The sequence below is a fragment of the Thermobia domestica genome, chromosome 12 (assembly GCF_964235325.1).
Source record: "Thermobia domestica chromosome 12, izTheDome1.hap1.1, whole genome shotgun sequence".
Taxonomy (NCBI): Eukaryota; Metazoa; Arthropoda; class Insecta; order Zygentoma; family Lepismatidae; genus Thermobia; species Thermobia domestica.
Genome location: NC_137465.1, coordinates 201,016,375 through 201,034,071, shown reverse-complemented (window position 1 = coordinate 201,034,071; position 17,697 = coordinate 201,016,375). Strand labels below are relative to the sequence as shown.

The window sequence follows — 17,697 nt, the reverse complement described above, 5'->3', positions numbered from 1 at the left end:
CTATCCATATCATTTCAGCATCTACCTGGAATCGAACCCGGATCACTGTTGGGGACATCTGATTAGCTGAATGGTTTGTTGACATGTTCGTAGGTTGCTCCGCATTTGTTCTTCACTGACCACTCGTAAACCCTGTAAGTCCAATACCTAAGTCTCTTGCCTACTGACGTTAGAGGAAATGCAGAAAATTATTTCATCCTTGCAATAAAGAATTGCACCCGCCTGCTCTAAGGTGTAAGACCACTTTTCCACCACTGACCATGTTCAATACGACAGCCCTGGCGATAAACAATCGCACGACATTGAACTTCCATTGAAAAAGACTTCAATTCAAATCAATGTTATCTAGTTTAGCCCTCTCGCCCTTCCATACTTTCCAGAGTGCCTCAAATCATCTGCTCGACTTTTAGTGATGTTCCGTTTTAATAAGCCAAAGCACAAACCTCCATCAGTATCTGCCGATTTAACCAGGATAGTCTTGATATTTGTTTCCTGTTACACACGAGCTTGTAGACTACGGTTGTCTTGGCGGTGTGGCTGCTGTCTTTGTTTTGGTGACTGTGGACTTTAAGTCTCATTGTCATACAAAGAAGCGGAATGTTGGCGGTAAGTGCGTATATATTAAGCAGCATTTTTCTTCATATTAAATATTGTACCACTTTGTGTATAGGAATCTTCTTAGTACAGAAACTTGCCATACCATAAACACTTCGGAGAAACTTTCCTTACACGTGGGAAACTATTGTCTGCGATTTTGCGTCGATAGAACGATAGTCAATCGCAAGCACCTGCTTCTGATCTGGTCAAATAAACCCATCAAATGCATAATGACATAACACAATTTATGACCCCCTAGGTAGCGCTTATACAGACCTGTCTGCATAGATTTTCGCCTAACAAAACAGAACATCACAAAACGTCGAGCCGCAACGCTTGAGAATTTCTGGAAATTATACAAGGACGAGTGGGCTAAACTGGTTAGGCTCTCCTCAATATAGAAGCCTCTTCCAAGTAAGTGCGTTTGCACACGACAACGATAATATCGGTGGTCCCACCGATAATGTCGGCGGTGAAATCGACTTCAATGTATCGACGACAAGTCTCGATGTCGTGCAACTGTTCATCTCCAGGGCCTCATATTAAACATGATCGGTAGTGAAAAGGGTTTTACAACCTAGGGCAGGAAAATACAGTTCACTTCTATAAGGATTCGCTACACCGTGACCCTCTGTTCTCATTTAAGAACCCCTAAATCTTTTTGGAAGGAGAGAACTCCTTCGTGGGTAAGCAGCTAGCGTACGTGCCTTTGGTGTGGGAGACCCGGGTTCGATTCCCGGTGGGAGCTCAAATGGTCCGGATTCCACGTTAATCAGTAGGTCCACATCTCATATAGCCTCGCTGCTGAACGGGACGTTAAACTCAAAATGAACTCCATCCACTCTTTGGATGGATATTCAATAGAACGAGAAAGAATTTCCTCCTTCAGCGGGGATAGAGCCCGGACCATCCGCCTGATAGGTAGAAAGCTTAGTAAAAACTTTATCAAGGCTCTGATGAACTGCAGAAAAATACGAAAGTAAATAATATTCTACTAAAAGTTTTTGTTTTGACTTTGAAAAGAAAAACTAATATTCCCTTCAGCATATTCTTCAATAAGATAATAGAATTGTACATTTTACAATATAATAATAATAATAATAATAATAATAATAATAATAATAATAATAATAATAATAATAATAATAATAATAATAATAATAATATCATCGAAGGAAACCGTTCTACTTGCTAACCAATATTCAATATGGTTATAAGTTATGATTATGAATAACAAATATACTACGTGTAATAACTTTCTTTCCTCTTTGGGCAAAAAATCTAAACAACTTCAAGTCTACAGCCTGACCCCCTGAAGGTATAATCATGAGTTGTGCTTTTAATCTTTGTTAGCAAATTATCTGATTGTGAGTTATTCTTTAATGTTAATTTATTAATAACAAACTTCTTAATTTTACTCTGTTACTGCTCCTGTTCTAATAAAAAAATGAAACGCTACAACAGCGCCACCTGAAGAGTGCAGATTTGAACTAAATGTGCCAAGTACTTAGTGTTGCCTAAGAAATAAGGTTTTCTCGTCTCCTCCTAGAGTTTTGTTGAAGTCTCATCTCGTCTCGATTCTCGAAGAGTTCTTTATCGTTTCGATTCTAGACATGCTTCTCGTCTCGCTTTGAAACTTTCACATGTCATCTGGTCTCGTCTCATAAATACATATAAATATATATAGTAGAGTCACGATAGTGCGGCCTAATGTGTTGGATGAATTCCGGATACGCCTGAGTTTATAATTACTCACTCCTTGCCCCACTTCTTATATCAAATCCCGCGAGCTTGAGAAAACATTATGTACATTGTACACATGAAACGTTAAAACAAAATATTCGATAAACAATTCCGCAAATGTAAAAATGTATGCCTAAAAGAGTTCCAACTGCCAGTTTTTAGTTTTTGAAAAAGTCCTTGATAGATTACTTCCCCTTTGCATCTGCGTTATTAAGAAAGCGTTACAAATCGAACAGATCGAATTTTAAAAATTACTAATTTTATTACGGACTTTCTCTCCCTTTTATTACATATATCAGGGCCGGATCCAGGATTCTCTGGGGGGGGGGGGCACCAATAACTACCAGTACATTTGAATTGAATTTGAGTTTTTAAAATGCCTTTAGGCATCTGTGATGTGAATGAGGAATTCCTTTGGAAATGCTGTGTCTGCTCTCAATGAATTCTTTTCCTTCAACCTTCAGAAAACTGACTTAAACTATTAATTTTGTAAAACTCACTGCTAGCTTCTCACTTTATGTAGTATATATTTATAACAAAGGGGGGTTGCATGTGCACCTTTGCACCCCACTAAATCCGGACCTGTATATATTTTTCTTGCCGGATAGTCGAGAGTCTTTGAATTTTGGAAACAGTGCCAACAGTAGAGTTGGTAGATTAATTTAGCATTTAGCAAGAATACCTTACCATTTCTCTCAACGTTTCTAAGTATCTCGTATTTCGATGTACTTCAGAATATTCTCGTGTCTTATAGGTTCGGATTATGCAAAATTACTGTAGAAATTCTGCTATTTTGACCATACCAGTGGCCACAAAACATGCTGACTCTATACCCTATAATTATCATTTGAAAGTTTATGTTTAGCACTTTGTAGATATGTACGTCATACGAGATATATTTGTGCATTCTTATATTTTCATGCCTGGGTGGATAAGAAGCGAGTACACGATGTTTCCAAAATCTACTTGACCGTTCCTATTTAAATTCGATCGCAGAGAACCGAGCCAATTCGAAATATTAATGAAAGTGAGGCTAAATTAAGGGACTGTCAGCGAACATACATACAATGGAAGATTGGTTATGAAAATTCTGTCGTGACACCTTACACTTCGAGAATAATAATATCACTAATAGTCATTTGGTTATTGGAGACTATGAATTGGAGCTGATCCCGAAGTAGACCTACGGAAAACAACACGAGAGGTTGCAGGGGAACTAAGTGTTGATCATTCGACAGTAGGATGGACAAATTGACCGAGAATCAGAGTAGTCGAAACTTTGAATCTGCTCTACACTGCAACTACTTCTACACTGCAAAAACGATCCATTTTTCGAACATATTGACAACAGGAAAAGAAAACTAAATCTTATATGACAACTGACACTCATACATGCCCAATCGACCTTCATGAAGGATTACCAAAAATCATTTGTTCAAAAACGAAAAACGGGAGAATTTTCAACAAATGCTATTTGTAACATATTTTCCACAACCTTAAACTTTCTTTTCTATCTTATTACATATAATGTGTATATGTTTATGTATTTCAAGTTACATGAATTATTTATATTAATTTTACAAGGTTAGGATTCAAGTTATTCTCTCGTCTGTCTACTAAACATTTAACCTAATTTTATAAGTATTTAAAACCGATTATTTTTTTTCAAAAAAAAAGGCAGGTTCTCAGTTTGATCTATACTATGTTTATATGGTCACTATTATATCGAGAACAGTTGGTCATATTTCGATTATGTTTTCACTAATGGAATAAGTTATTCGCAAGGAAGATTCTTAATAACATATTTTTTTAAAAAATTATAATTAATTAAAATTCAAATCCTTCAATGTCTGATTTAAAAAGCTTATCTTAAAATTGCGGCAACCAAATGTTTAACAAAGTATGGTGGGTTGCATATAGCAAAGGGGTTATGAACATTTTTGTGGCGAGTTTTCTTCAAATGGTTTAAACACTGTTTAGATCATTGGCGTTGTCAGGACTGCTTACATGCTTGTCTTCTCAGTTTTGCCAGAATATTATGAATTATTTCTGTGATTGGTCGCCTACTGCGAGGAAAATCATGAACATCAAAATTTCCAAAGCGAATGAATCATCTATTGGCTGTTTCTTTTGATAACGTATCTTAAAGACAAACAGTACATATTTTTTTCATGGGCCACACAGCACTTACGTCTTTATCTAAAATGTAGCGCAGTTTTGCGAAAAGTTCAATTATCTTCGCTGAATTTCAATCCTTTTTGCATCTGTCAGCTGTCAATCCTGCTGCGACTATTATACCTAGCGATTTAGGATACTAGCAATACCTTGTACGCAAAAGCCTGACTACCGTTTAGGCTACGTTAGATTTTAATGAGGTTTTTACTAATGTAAGAAACTCTTAAATAGGAATGTTTTACCTAAAGTTAAACAAAAGCTCAATAATTTTGATAATTAATTATTATCCACTTGTGCATGCATGTTTCGTAGCTAGGCTCATTTTATAGCAAGTTAGTATAGTACCTTTAGTTACTTATCTTTAGTTATTTTTCGGTATCTTTAAAGTGAGTTGAGTTGATTTTGAGTTTAACGTCCTTTTCAGCAGCGAGGCTATATAAGACGTGCCCCTACTGATTAACGTGGAATCCGAACCACATTAGCTCCCGCCGGGAATCCAACCCAGGTCTCCCACGCAACAGGTGCGTACGCTAACCGCTTAGCCTCGGTATATTTAAATATCTAACTAAACTACCTAGCTAGTAAGGTAACGACAAAGTAGAAAATTAAAAGAAAAATAACTTAGTTTTAAAAGGCATTGCAAAGCAGAAAATAAAAACTTATTGAAAAGTAAAATAACAGACTTGAAAAACACATTAAAAACAGAAAGTAAAAACGTCTTTAAACGAAAACATGAACCGACTTTTAAAAAGCACTAATTTAAAAGGCAAAAAACAAAATGCTAGAAAGCAGAAAATAATAGTAATAATAATACAGCGTCTAAAAGAAGAAATCGTGCCCAGCCAAACATGATGCCTCGTAAAATCACTATCGAAATAATTTTATATTAGATAGCCTATTAACTTATTCGGCTCGGCATGACTTCAAAAATGTTTTATAGTTAATTGTACTAAATTATTAATTGCTTTATTGTTATTTTCTTGTGTTTAGAGGCTTTTAATTTTCTATCTTTCAGTGTTTCATTTTTTTTTTTTTTTTTTAGTCAGTGCGTGTTATTTTAATAAGAGGTTTTATTGAATCAGCATTTACAATTCAGGTATAGCAGGGGCGTAAATAAGGGCCGCGCAGACCCCGCATTGCGGGGGGGAGGGGCTCAAGCCATAAGGGAACCCCCAAATCGTGAAGTGGAACGTAGAGAAGGGGCTCCGCTCAACGCTGTCTGCGGGGAGCCCCCCAAGCCTTTAGTTACGCTGAGATATAGTTATAGCCAATGTTGCAAAAATTTTCTTTTGATGTAGGCGCCAGTTGTTAAAACCAAGTATCATGATTATACAAATCTAATTTGATGCGTTCGCCTACATGCTTTGGCCGTAAATTAGCCAGATGCCAGACTCCTATTACCGGTTCCATGGCGGCCTGGCAGTCCTGAGTTTTCGACCTCTGGTTATAACCTTAATATTCCAATAAAAACACTAAGAACATTGTGTTAATACAGAAGCGACTAAGTATCATTTTACCCTTGCAAAAATCTCATACTCGTGGTACATGCAAGTGCAATGTAGTACACGGAAAGACTACAGTCGTATTGTAGAACTGAAGAAACTACTACTTTTATCAGGCAGGAAATACGTAGCAGATCAAGAAACTGTTGATAGAACTACGTACACAACAAACAAAACAATTATTTTTTTAAAAAATATGTTTCTTTGATATTCGATCAGTTTCGAAATAAAAGTACCATTTTTGTGTTTTTCTACACAGCAAGTTTTCATTTTAAAATATGTAAAAATTTTCGAGAATCGAGACGAGATTTGTCATGTTTCTCGCCTCGCTTCGAATTTGAAAATTTACTTCTAGCCTCATGAGCAACACTAATTTTGGTTGCATATCCTGTATATGAATTACATCTCATGGCCGCAATAATTCGAATTTGGAGCATAATACTTGGAATTTTGTTTTCAAACTATAAACCGAGGTAACCAACTAATTCGCATATTACACGAGGTATTTTATTGATTAAAATCCTTGAACAAGCATGCATGATGTTATTCCTTATGTAGCACTTAATAAATGTGTAACTGTATGCAATGCTTGGTCATCGAATACTATGCGTAACCAGGGCTTCCAGACGTCCTGTATTTAATCATCTGTCCTCCCAGAAATTGCTAAAACTCCAAATGTTTCAGTGTTTGTCGTAAGCATACGTTAATATCATTGGTGTCGTATTAAAACAACGCTTTTATTAATCACTGATACTCAGGTAATAGGAATAATGTATTCTCTGTCACTCACTTTGGCTGAAGGTAGACCCATTTTTTAGTTTAGGTAATTCAAGAAATCACAAGTGCATAACTAATAATATACTGTATATTTTGAAAGAACGTCCAAGATTTTACTGTAAGTTTTCACAGGATATCACGGATTTTTAGGCTCAATATCTTGGAGGCCCCCGAGAAAACATTTTTGATATTTCCTGTTAGTTTCTGATGATACCTTAGCGATATAAACAAATTTGCTCACTCTCTTGAATATACACGTAAGAACTTTGCATCCTTTAAAAAAAAAAGAAGAAAAAAGCTTACCTATAAGAAGATGTGTGAGCAGGAAAGGTCCGTAATGATTGGTGGCCATCGTCATTTCGATCCCTTTGTCGTTCTTCATTTTGCGGAAGGTCTGTGCCGTCCCTGCGTTATGAATCAAGACATCCAGTCGAGGCTCCGTTTTCGAAATGTCAGCTGCGAACTCACGAACTGATTCAAAATTGCTTAAGTCCAGCTTCTTTACCACAATGTTCTCGTTCCCTGTTTCTTTCGCTATTTCATCTGAAATGAAACGTTCAGCACTGTTAAGCAACGTTCAGCACCGTTACACAGTTAATACAGGAAGTAAGAGCAGTTTCATTGTTAGTATCAATCAAATTATATAAAATTGTAAACAACATCTTATGTTAATTTTGAAGAGGAATGGAAAGGAAAGGTGGCGTACCTCTGGTTGCCTTGGCTGCGTCGACATTTCTGCAGGCGAGGATCAGTCGAGCTCCTCTTCTAGCTAAATCCCTGGCAGTCTCCTTCCCGATGCCTGAAACGTTACAAACATAGCATATATTTATCCTTACATTAAAATGTGAAGAGGCACTTTATTTATCTTAGCACTAACTAAAGACTTCAATGATTCAGTTAAGCATGAGGTATTTCCGTCAGTCCTTCCGGCACAATTTGTTTTCGGTGGGTTCCAATGCCATGAGCTACATATGAAACTTATAATGGTTATTGTTTTTTTGACTGATTAATATTATAATGATAATGAGAATTGCAATTTTTGTTACATTTCTGAAAGAAGCTGATTTAAACAGTAAATACAGCAAACATACGGAATATAAGGAAACGTATTTACAAGAAAATAATTTGAAAAAGACTGTTCTGTGCTTTGTTTGCCTAGCAGACGTTTTGTTTGGAACCGAAAATGTCTTTTGGAAGCTCGGACTTAGGTTGACAGCGGAAGTCACGAAACTACTTGGCTCATCTACTCATATTCTCTCTCACCGGAAAAACAAGAAGAAAACAGTCCTCGATTTCAGAATCAAAGACAAATTTATCCTTTGGTAAATAAAATAGTATCAAACAATGCTTTGGGCTATAGAAGGAGGGTTTTGGGGTTTATCGCTTCCTTGAGCAAGATATCGTGGAAAAGTGAACATTTGGTATATTAAGATATTATGCTATGTATATACAAAAATCGCGCTTGTCCCCCCTTGATCAAATTTTGCGTACGCCAGTGAAACCAAGCAGAAGCAATTGCCAAACACTGAGTCATCCTTTAATTCTTCTTCTTTAATCTCATCAAAGAATTAGCTTTGCAGCTTTTATTATAAACCATTTCGTAGTATTTTCAAATAACCAAGTTGTTATTTGCCGAAGTAAAAAAAATAAATAAATAAAAGTTTTTTCTCTTCCTTCTTCTTTTTAAAGAAACTCCAAGTAACGCTTCATATTTCATTTAGGAATCTTCACAGGTAGTGTTTCTTTGCAGCATACTTTCAAGAGTGCTTTTCGCCCAGGAATATGCTAATTGCCTCTCCTCCGCTTCCCCGAGCGAAAATTAATTAATTAATTCACTTCTTTAGCAAATAGTATCTCAGTATAGCTTCTTCACGTATTGGTTCTCTCCCTCCCCCTCCCGAAGGAAACTTTCTGGATGAAATCCTCTTTATCAGGTCTCATCTTAAATTCTGTTGCAAATTTGGAAAGTCTCAGAGAGGAGAGGACTTTACTAACTGCCGGTTACAAAATACAATACAAGTTAAACGGCCAGTAGCGTATCTGACTCTATTTGAGGCAAGATGTTGTGGTGAGGAACGCCCTATACTGTCAGAGTTTATTTTGAATGATGGCCTGCAGTGAATTCAAGCCCTCATTGATGTAGGTCCTTCATTTGTGACTTCGGCGTTGCATAAGGACATAGAACATAACACTCGAAAATCGGAAATTGGGATATAATGCAATAGAATGGGAAAATGGAATCTGTGCTTAAGCGGAGGAGGGATTTCAAGAGAGATATTTTGGGACACTACATATGCCAAAATTAAGTAATTGTGGTTTCAGAATATGCTCTCTTACTTCAATATAAGACCTTGATACTTCACATGATACGAAGTAACCAAATTCTTTTAGAAATGCAAGTATACAGTGGCGTATTTACGATTTTGTCTTGGGGAGAGCTTTGCTAACTTTGGGGGGGGCTTTACTTGAAAATGTGAAAACTCTGCAAGATACTATAGTAAGTAAACTTTCGGGGGGGCTTAAGCCCGGAAGCCTCCCTAAATACGCCACTGCAAGTATATAACTAGCACGTAATAACTATAACAATAATAACTAGCTCAACGTGAAACTCTGGAAACTCTTTAAGATTAGAAGTGGGGAATGTGCAGGTCGTAGAGGTGAAACGCGATGTCAATGACGAAGAACATTGGTTGACATTGGTTATTTTTTGTCATTGACGTTCCATTTCACCTCTATAACGGAAGACTACGTACGATATAGTTAAATCTTATTTGATTGATTTTCACTGTTCTGGAGAAATTTGTGAGCTTTCTGATAACGTGTTTAACTAAAATGAATATATATATAATGATTCAAAAAAAAGAAAAAGAAAAAGAAAAAAGAAAAAAGCTGAGTAGATCTGGGAATCAAGCCTACATCTTGAGAAACGTTGTTCGGCCTTTCTTCACATATTTTTTATATTTATCTTCCTGCTTGATTCTGTCTTTTTCAATTGCTTTTTTTTAAATTATTATTTTCTCCTCTATATAGTATCTAATATAGGCAGTTGCAATCAGATCATTCCAAAATTGACTGTGTGATTTCAGTCGTTATTGAAGAAATAACAATTAACGAATACGTGAAGTCAAACTCCATATACTCTTCATAATAATATTCGAAGACCTTCTTCAACCATTTTCTTCTTTATTTTTCGCCACATTACTTTGACGTCTACTTTCAACTGACAGAACTATTCCTCTGCAATAAATCAATCTTCGTAAGCGATGTTCAATTTTCCAGAAATTACTATATCACCTAAAACATGTTATCGAAATGCTTGGATTGCTAGAGGAACACACAATTCATTATGCATACAATTGTGAAGGCACAGCAGAAAATGTTGACACATGAACAATGTATATTAAAGTGCACACACACAATATGCTATTAAAATTTTAAGGAAGTATGGGGCACTTAAATCAGCAGCTAGAAACATATAATTTACACAACACTTTTAACCAAGACAATAATATATAAACCACAGGGTAGAGGTCTGCATGGGCCTGAGTTTTTAGCTCGGCCCGTGAATTTACAGTGTGAGGTCCGACCCGAGTCCGAAATGTTTTAGCATTTAGGCCCGAGCCCGGCCCGAGCTCGTGTAATAATCAAATGAGCTCGAAATAAGCCCGAATTACAGAAACTTTAATAATTAACGCAAAATTGTATTTTGCAGTTGTGCTTTAAAAGTTCTCCAGAAAGAATAGTGCAATATATATCGTTGTACAGTATATTTACAAAGTTCGGTCCGAAAAGGCCCGAGGAATATGGTTCTATATTTGAAAGTTCACGGCCCGTGCCCGGCCCGGGTCTGACGTGATATATGTTTTGTAGGCCCACAGGCTCGGCCTCAGCCCGAACAGACCTCTATCACAAGGGAGGGAGCTCTAGGAGATCACAACTATTCAGAAAGTTTACATGTAACTAGATACTGCTTAGATACTGAACTACTGATGATATCAGAGGCGTCATTTAGGGAGGACACGGGCCCGCAATTACTCTGCTGAGTCACGTGTCCAAGTAGTTCCAGCTATCATATACAAAGGAATGCGTCATTCGCCACGTAAAGTGAGTGTCACCTCACGTCTACATACATTGGTTATATTTAGCCATTGACATTGACATCGTTTCAATATACATCTACATACGTTGGTTATATTTAGCCATTGACATTGACATCGTTTCAATATACGTCTACATACATTGGTTATATTTAGCCATTGACATTGACATCGTTTCAATATACATCTACATACGTTGGTTATATTTAGCCATTGACATTGACATCGTTTCAATATACGTCTACATACGTTGGTTATATTTAGCCATTGACATTGACATCGTTTCAATATACATCTACATACGTTGGTTATATTTAGCCATTGACATTGACATCGTTTCAATATACGTCTACATACGTTGGTTATATTTAGCCATTGACATTGACATCTTTTCAATATACGTCTACATACATTGGTTATATTTAGCCATTGACATTGACATCGTTTCAATATACATCTACATACGTTGGTTATATTTAGCCATTGACATTGACATCGTTTCAATACACATCTACATACGTTGGTTATATTTAGCCATTGACATTGACATCGTTTCAATATACGTCTACATACATTGGTTATATTTAGCCATTGACATTGACATCGTTTCAATATACGTCTACATACATTGGTTATATTTAGCCATTGACATTGACATCGTTTCAATATACGTCTACATACGTTGGTTATATTTAACCATTGACATTGACATCGTTTCAATATACGTCTACATACGTTGGTTATATTTAGCCATTGAAATTGACATCGTTTCAATATACGTCTACATACGTTGGTTATATTTAGCCATTGACATTGACATCGTTTCAATATACATCTACATACGTTGGTTATATTTAGCCATTGACATTGACATCGTTTCAATATACGTTTACATACGTTGGTTATATTTAGCCATTGACATTGACATCGTCTTGTAATTCACAAAAATAATGTTGAAAAATTCCTTGGCCTACTGCACTTAAAATATCTGTTGTTCAATAATATAAAAATTGCCATGAGTTATCCAACAGTTTTCACTTAGCGTTTCCAAAGGCAATTTTCCTTCTTTCGAGAGAGTTTCATTGGTTAATAACTTGGTTTGTAAATTGGTGGTTGGCTAACGTTGTGGTTCCGAACATCTTTTGATTGACGACATACGTGTACTTTAACGAACACCCACGACTTCACGACACACTTACTTAATGTTTTATTAACAGTAATACAAAACTATGTTTCAATGAATTAATGACTGAATAAGGTAAATTAAAACTCTTTTTGCCCTTATTATTGTGAGTGAGTACCATTATCTTAATTCGTAATTCCTTCAATACCTGAACAAGAACGTAGAACAAGCAGTAGAAACCGTTAAGAGTCTTCATCCCGGCGAAATTAAAATACCGCTAATTTTACAGTAATTATGTGATATCTTCAAATAGATAAAAGTTAATCGAAATGTGAAACAAGAGCGCCCTAGACAATATTATTTTACATGAGAAACCGTTATCACGACTCACTTATCTGCTTTCGATTTCGAGCCATTTTGAAAATCGGCATTTATTTTCGCGTTTCTAAACAGCTGAAAACGGAAAGCCACTAGGTGACTTGTGATAACGGCAAATCACGCAAAATAATATTGTCTAGGGCGCTCTTGTTCCATATTTCAATTATCTTTCATCTATTTGAAGATATCACATAATTAATGTAAAATTAGCGGTATTTTAATTTCGCCGGGATGAAAACTCTTAAGTGGATTTTAGTAACTGGAACACAAGTACGCTTTCAAATATTCTAATCAGTTACATTCTTTGTTTTTGATATGCATGATCATTATTAATTGCAGCAAGTGCTAGCATTCTCAGTATTCATGCTACAACACGAAGACATTTAAGGTTATTGAAGAGAGGGGTAAAAATGGATCTGAAAAGGTAGGGGGACGTATGACGTCACGTGGTCCCCCTGCCTATCTATGCCCATTGTATTTTTTTTAGAAACTGTGGGTACGCCACAGATATTTCCTGGAGGTGAGGGGACGACGTTCCCCGGGTTCCCTTACACTTTTACCCCTGATTGAAGATTAATCTAAATCAGGAAAATCCTGAAGAACTTGGTAGCCCATTGAGAGCTTCTATGTTGATCACTAACCTGAGGTGGCTCCTGTCACAAGCACCGTCTTTCCTTCCATCCTGGCTTTGGAGTCGCACATCCCGAGAGTCAAACGAGCGTAGATCCTGAGGGCTACAAGGAAAGCGACAACTCCACCTCCGACCACCACAGCAGCAGCAACGATCACAAACAGCGTCACGTAGACAATGTTCTCATCTGCAAACAATCAATTGATTATTTATTACTTCATTAACAAATAATTGACTTTCATCTCGAAGATAAGCTTGTGTTCTTTTCAACTTAAAACAAAACAACGCCATGAATGCAAATTGTCTCCAATGACATCAAGCAAATCGTTTTATAAACTGTTCCGTTATCTCACGGGTCTACGAAGTTCTTGAATAAATTAACGAGTTTGCTGTTATCCTTCGCCGAGTCAAAGGTCTTTCTTTCAATATCAGTATCTTATTGACATATGAAAGTGAAAGACCATTGTTTGTTACAGTTAACTCAACATTTCTTAGATCTGCTTAGTTGATTGTAATAAAGAGGAAACGAAATTTCTGTCAATTGGTGAAAATGATATCTTAACGCAAAACATTTTCTGATTCAAAATAACATTCCCCTAAGAAAATTCTTTAAAGATACGAAGTAATGAAAGAGGTCACATCGGCTCAGTGGTAGAGTGCTTACCTCTGGTGTATGGAGTCTCTGCTTCGACCCCCGGCCAAGTAAGTTGGTGATGGACAACATCGTGTCCGTGGGTTTTCTCAGGGTACTCCCGTTTCCTCCCACATTCTCACTCTAATTCTACCATCATCATTCACTTGCCTTAAAATCATTGTCTTACTTAGTCTAATGGTAGGGTTGCCATAATTTTTGGGCCCAAAATACGGACAAGCCTTATAATGACGACCATCAAAAATACGATGGCCAAACGCAGAATAAATATTTTGAAAATTCTTACGTAAAAATCACAATTTTAGATTGTCACACAATTGTTTACTATAGTACCTAAAACACTATTGGAAACTAACATGTTTTATATATTTTTTTTCATTAACACAAATATAATAAATCATGTCATTAGATTATGGATATTAACCAAAAGAACCCTGGAATGAAAAATGAGACATTTTTTTTAAAGAAAAAAGATAGAATAGAATAGAATAGAATAGAATAGAATATTTTATTGTCATTAAGCTTTACAAGCAATAGACAACGTCCGAATGAAATATACATATATATATATATATATATATATATATATATATATATATATATATATATATATATATATATATATATATATATATATATATATACAGGGTGACCGCGTGACTATGTTACAAAATTTAAGGGATGATTCAAATAAACTTTTGTCCAACGTACATAATTTCGGAGCTACAAGGTGCCGAAAGCGTGGGAAACTGACATTCAAAGCTCTATAGCTCGACTATGGTGAATGATAGAGCCAATGCGGCATGGTCACGTCAAAGACACCGAAGCTGCTGTATTCAAAAATGCTTAGGTCGAGATCGTGCAATTCGTGCACAAGGGATTCCCCAAAGGAGCGTAGGGATTCCCGGACAATCTGTCAAGAAAGATGGGTCGAAAAGGATACGGATGAATAGCTGTCCCAACTGCTAGCAATAATGCGTCTGTACTAAGTCGATATCTCGCACAAGCACAAAATGGCGAATAGTTTTATACGTGCCATGTGTGGTTGCATAACGCGCACTAAATAAGAATGGGAAACATGAAAGGAAAATGTGAATAATTTACTACAAATGTTAAATACATGATATTACGCTGCCCTATCATTGAACATACGCATTTAATAAAAGGCAATAGTCATGAAACGTTCTAAAATGTTGTAAAAGGATCACACTATTAGTCTTTCTTCCATGTATTGTTGCCATTGAAAACAAATAAACAAAACTGAGCGAAACAACCATAATGCAAAAGAGGTTGTTTCCTAAAAACAAAAGTCACAAGAATGGGAATAATGTCTTCAATCAATATTTTACAGCAGGATTGAATGCAGCCAAGAACATCATCAATTACCTGTAAACGAGACAAATCTCCCAATTATCCTACAATAGGTGATGGACATGGCGTCCCTCTACTTCAACACAGGCGTTACAGCGTCGCAGTAAGATCTGACGCATCCGCTGTAACAACTCAGGATCTGTTCTTATAGTATCACAGACAGCGAGTATTCGTGCTAAGTTCTTCTGCGTTGTCTATAGACGTTTCATAGACAAGTGTTTTGACATGACCCCACAAGAAAAAATTAAGTGGATGCAAATCTGGGGAACGTGCATGCCAATTACAAGGACCGCCTCTTCCAATCCATCTGTCACGAAACGTTTGATTCAAATACTCTCGAGCACTAGCTGAAAAGTGGGCTGGGGCGCCATCATGTTGAAACCACATCCGTTGACGAACACCGAGAGGGACATCCTCTAATAACTCTGGAAGTATGTCTCGCAGGAATCTCGTATACACTGGTGCAGTTAATCGTGGTGGTAGTAAATATGGACCTATTATCTGATCACTGATAATACCCGCCCACATATTTATGGCGAATCGGTCTTGGTGGCCCCTTTCCACAATTGCATAAGGATTTTCGTCTGCCCATACATGACTGTTGTGACTATTAAATATCCCGTCTTTCCCCAAGATTTTAGCGATTCCCAACTCGGGAATTTTCGGGTAGCTCCAAAAACTGTCAAATACGGACATTTTCCTATTTCATGCTTTGTACGATACGGACACGGACACGGACCTAAAAATACAAACATTCCGTACAAAATACGTACATATGGCAACCCTATCTAGAGGGCATAATCGTGGAACGCGTAACTAAAATATGTCATTTCATTTCATTTTCATATACTAAGTCATGAAGGAAGGAACGGTAGCAATGCTATCGTACGAGAAATCATGGAAACGCTATTTAATCATCTCCTTGACCACAAAGCTCATCAGAGTACGCAACCAGGATTCGAACACAGGAACTGAATCACTGGGTTTGATATATATAAAAAAATCCGAGGCCATAGTCTATATGAGAAAAGACAGAAAGGAAGGAAACTAGTTGAAAATAGCTTATTTTGAATCTAAAATGGTGGATTTTTTTTTTTCAAGATGCATCAAGATTTTTTTTCAATCAAAAATCTACACCAGCCATTATCATCTTAGCTCTAAAAATTGTGGTTCATTGTCCTATCAAGTCGCTACGCTATATGTGTAGTGATGTAGTACAATATGATAATAATAATAATAATAATAATAATAATAATAATAATAATAATAATAATAATAATAATAATAATAATAATACAAAAGATAACGTAAAATAATCTAATCAAAAATGTAAAAAGTTACAGTAAGATCAATCATTACCTCCGCTACAGTTACCATCCTTAAAAACACTGTGATACAATTGAATCGGTGAGTAGAAAAAGGAGAACATTCCAAAAATAAAGGATGACATTCCACAATAACAATTTCTCTATAACTAAATATCCAATTTCATTACGTTTTTGCAATTTTGGGAAATGAAAGGTCTTAACATACGCTACAAATCTCCCATACAGATATTTTTACGTAAGCAATGATATTTCTGGTAAACAGTTTTACTTTTCGTTTTTCAAAAGTAACGTGTTGGGGAATATTCTCCTTTTTCTACTCACCGATTCAATTTATATTTGCCCTGAAGCCAGAAATGGGTTACCCTAAATTTTCTTTGCCCCAAACCACAATGCAATGCATCGTTATGTACTACATTAATACTAGCAATAAAATTTAATTATCTGTAACGGATGCTTCATTTTAAATTTATTTAAATCTCTTGAACAACATACGAAGCGAAGAAATGTAGAAAATAAGAACGAATGATACATAAGGAAAACAATTTCAGGGGGATTTTTACATCAGTTTCTTGAGAACTCCTCAATGATGGACGAACTGTAGTGAGTAGAACTGAATGACCATAATCGTAGGAAGCGAAATGCCACGAATACCTGGTATGGCGTGTTTACTGCACCAATGGTTGTTTTGGCAATATTTCGCCTTTAAGATCCCTCTCTGAAACCCCTTTAAGAACTTAGAAGATTCATGTCCAACGTTACAAAAGAAAAAAAAAATGTTAACTTCCCGTATGTCCTTAAGGATACTGTATAAAGGATCTCTCTTTTTCGTACAGCTTCGGTAATTGAACTTGGTTCCCTGTGCTCTGAATACCTCATATGCCCGTAGGAAGGTCAAAACCAGGAAGGATAGGAGAGTCTTTGTGGGTTTCCTTAAGAAAATTTCCCTCGACTGATACAAAATTTTCCCTTTTCTTATCAAAGTTTCCCTAGTTTGTCGAGTGTCCAATTCCTACGACAGAAGTTATATAAGATTAATTTATTTACATTAAAGGGAGTTCCAGCCACATTTGTTTTGTTCATTTGCTTTTTCCTTCTTTTTCTTCATTTTGTTTTTACAAACAATACACACAAATACACTCAACCAACAATAGGTGCAAATTATGCTACTTTGAACATACATGCACACAGTGGCGTATTTAGGGGGGGCCTTCCGGGCTTAAGCCTCCCCCCGAAATCTTACTTACTATAGTAAAGTATATGAAATATCTTGCAGAATTTTCACATTTTCAGGCAAATCCCCCTCCCCCCCGAAAGTTAGCAAAG

At 36.3% G+C, this 17,697-nt stretch overlaps 1 protein-coding gene across 2 annotated transcripts in view; it reads right to left on the bottom strand.

The window, feature by feature from the left end:
• Positions 1 to 17,697, bottom strand: part of LOC145666929 (retinol dehydrogenase 14) — an 81,759-nt gene that overhangs the window by 30,922 nt on the left and 33,140 nt on the right. For both annotated transcript variants that reach the window (XM_081734532.1, XM_081734531.1), the window contains exons 2-4: positions 13,034 to 13,210; positions 7,501 to 7,593; positions 7,098 to 7,337 (exon numbers count right to left, since the gene is read on the bottom strand). In XM_081734532.1, the coding sequence (XP_081590658.1) occupies positions 7,098 to 7,337; positions 7,501 to 7,593; positions 13,034 to 13,094 (394 nt within the window). In that variant the 5' untranslated portion in view covers positions 13,095 to 13,210. The remainder of the gene's footprint in view (positions 1 to 7,097; positions 7,338 to 7,500; positions 7,594 to 13,033; positions 13,211 to 17,697) is intronic.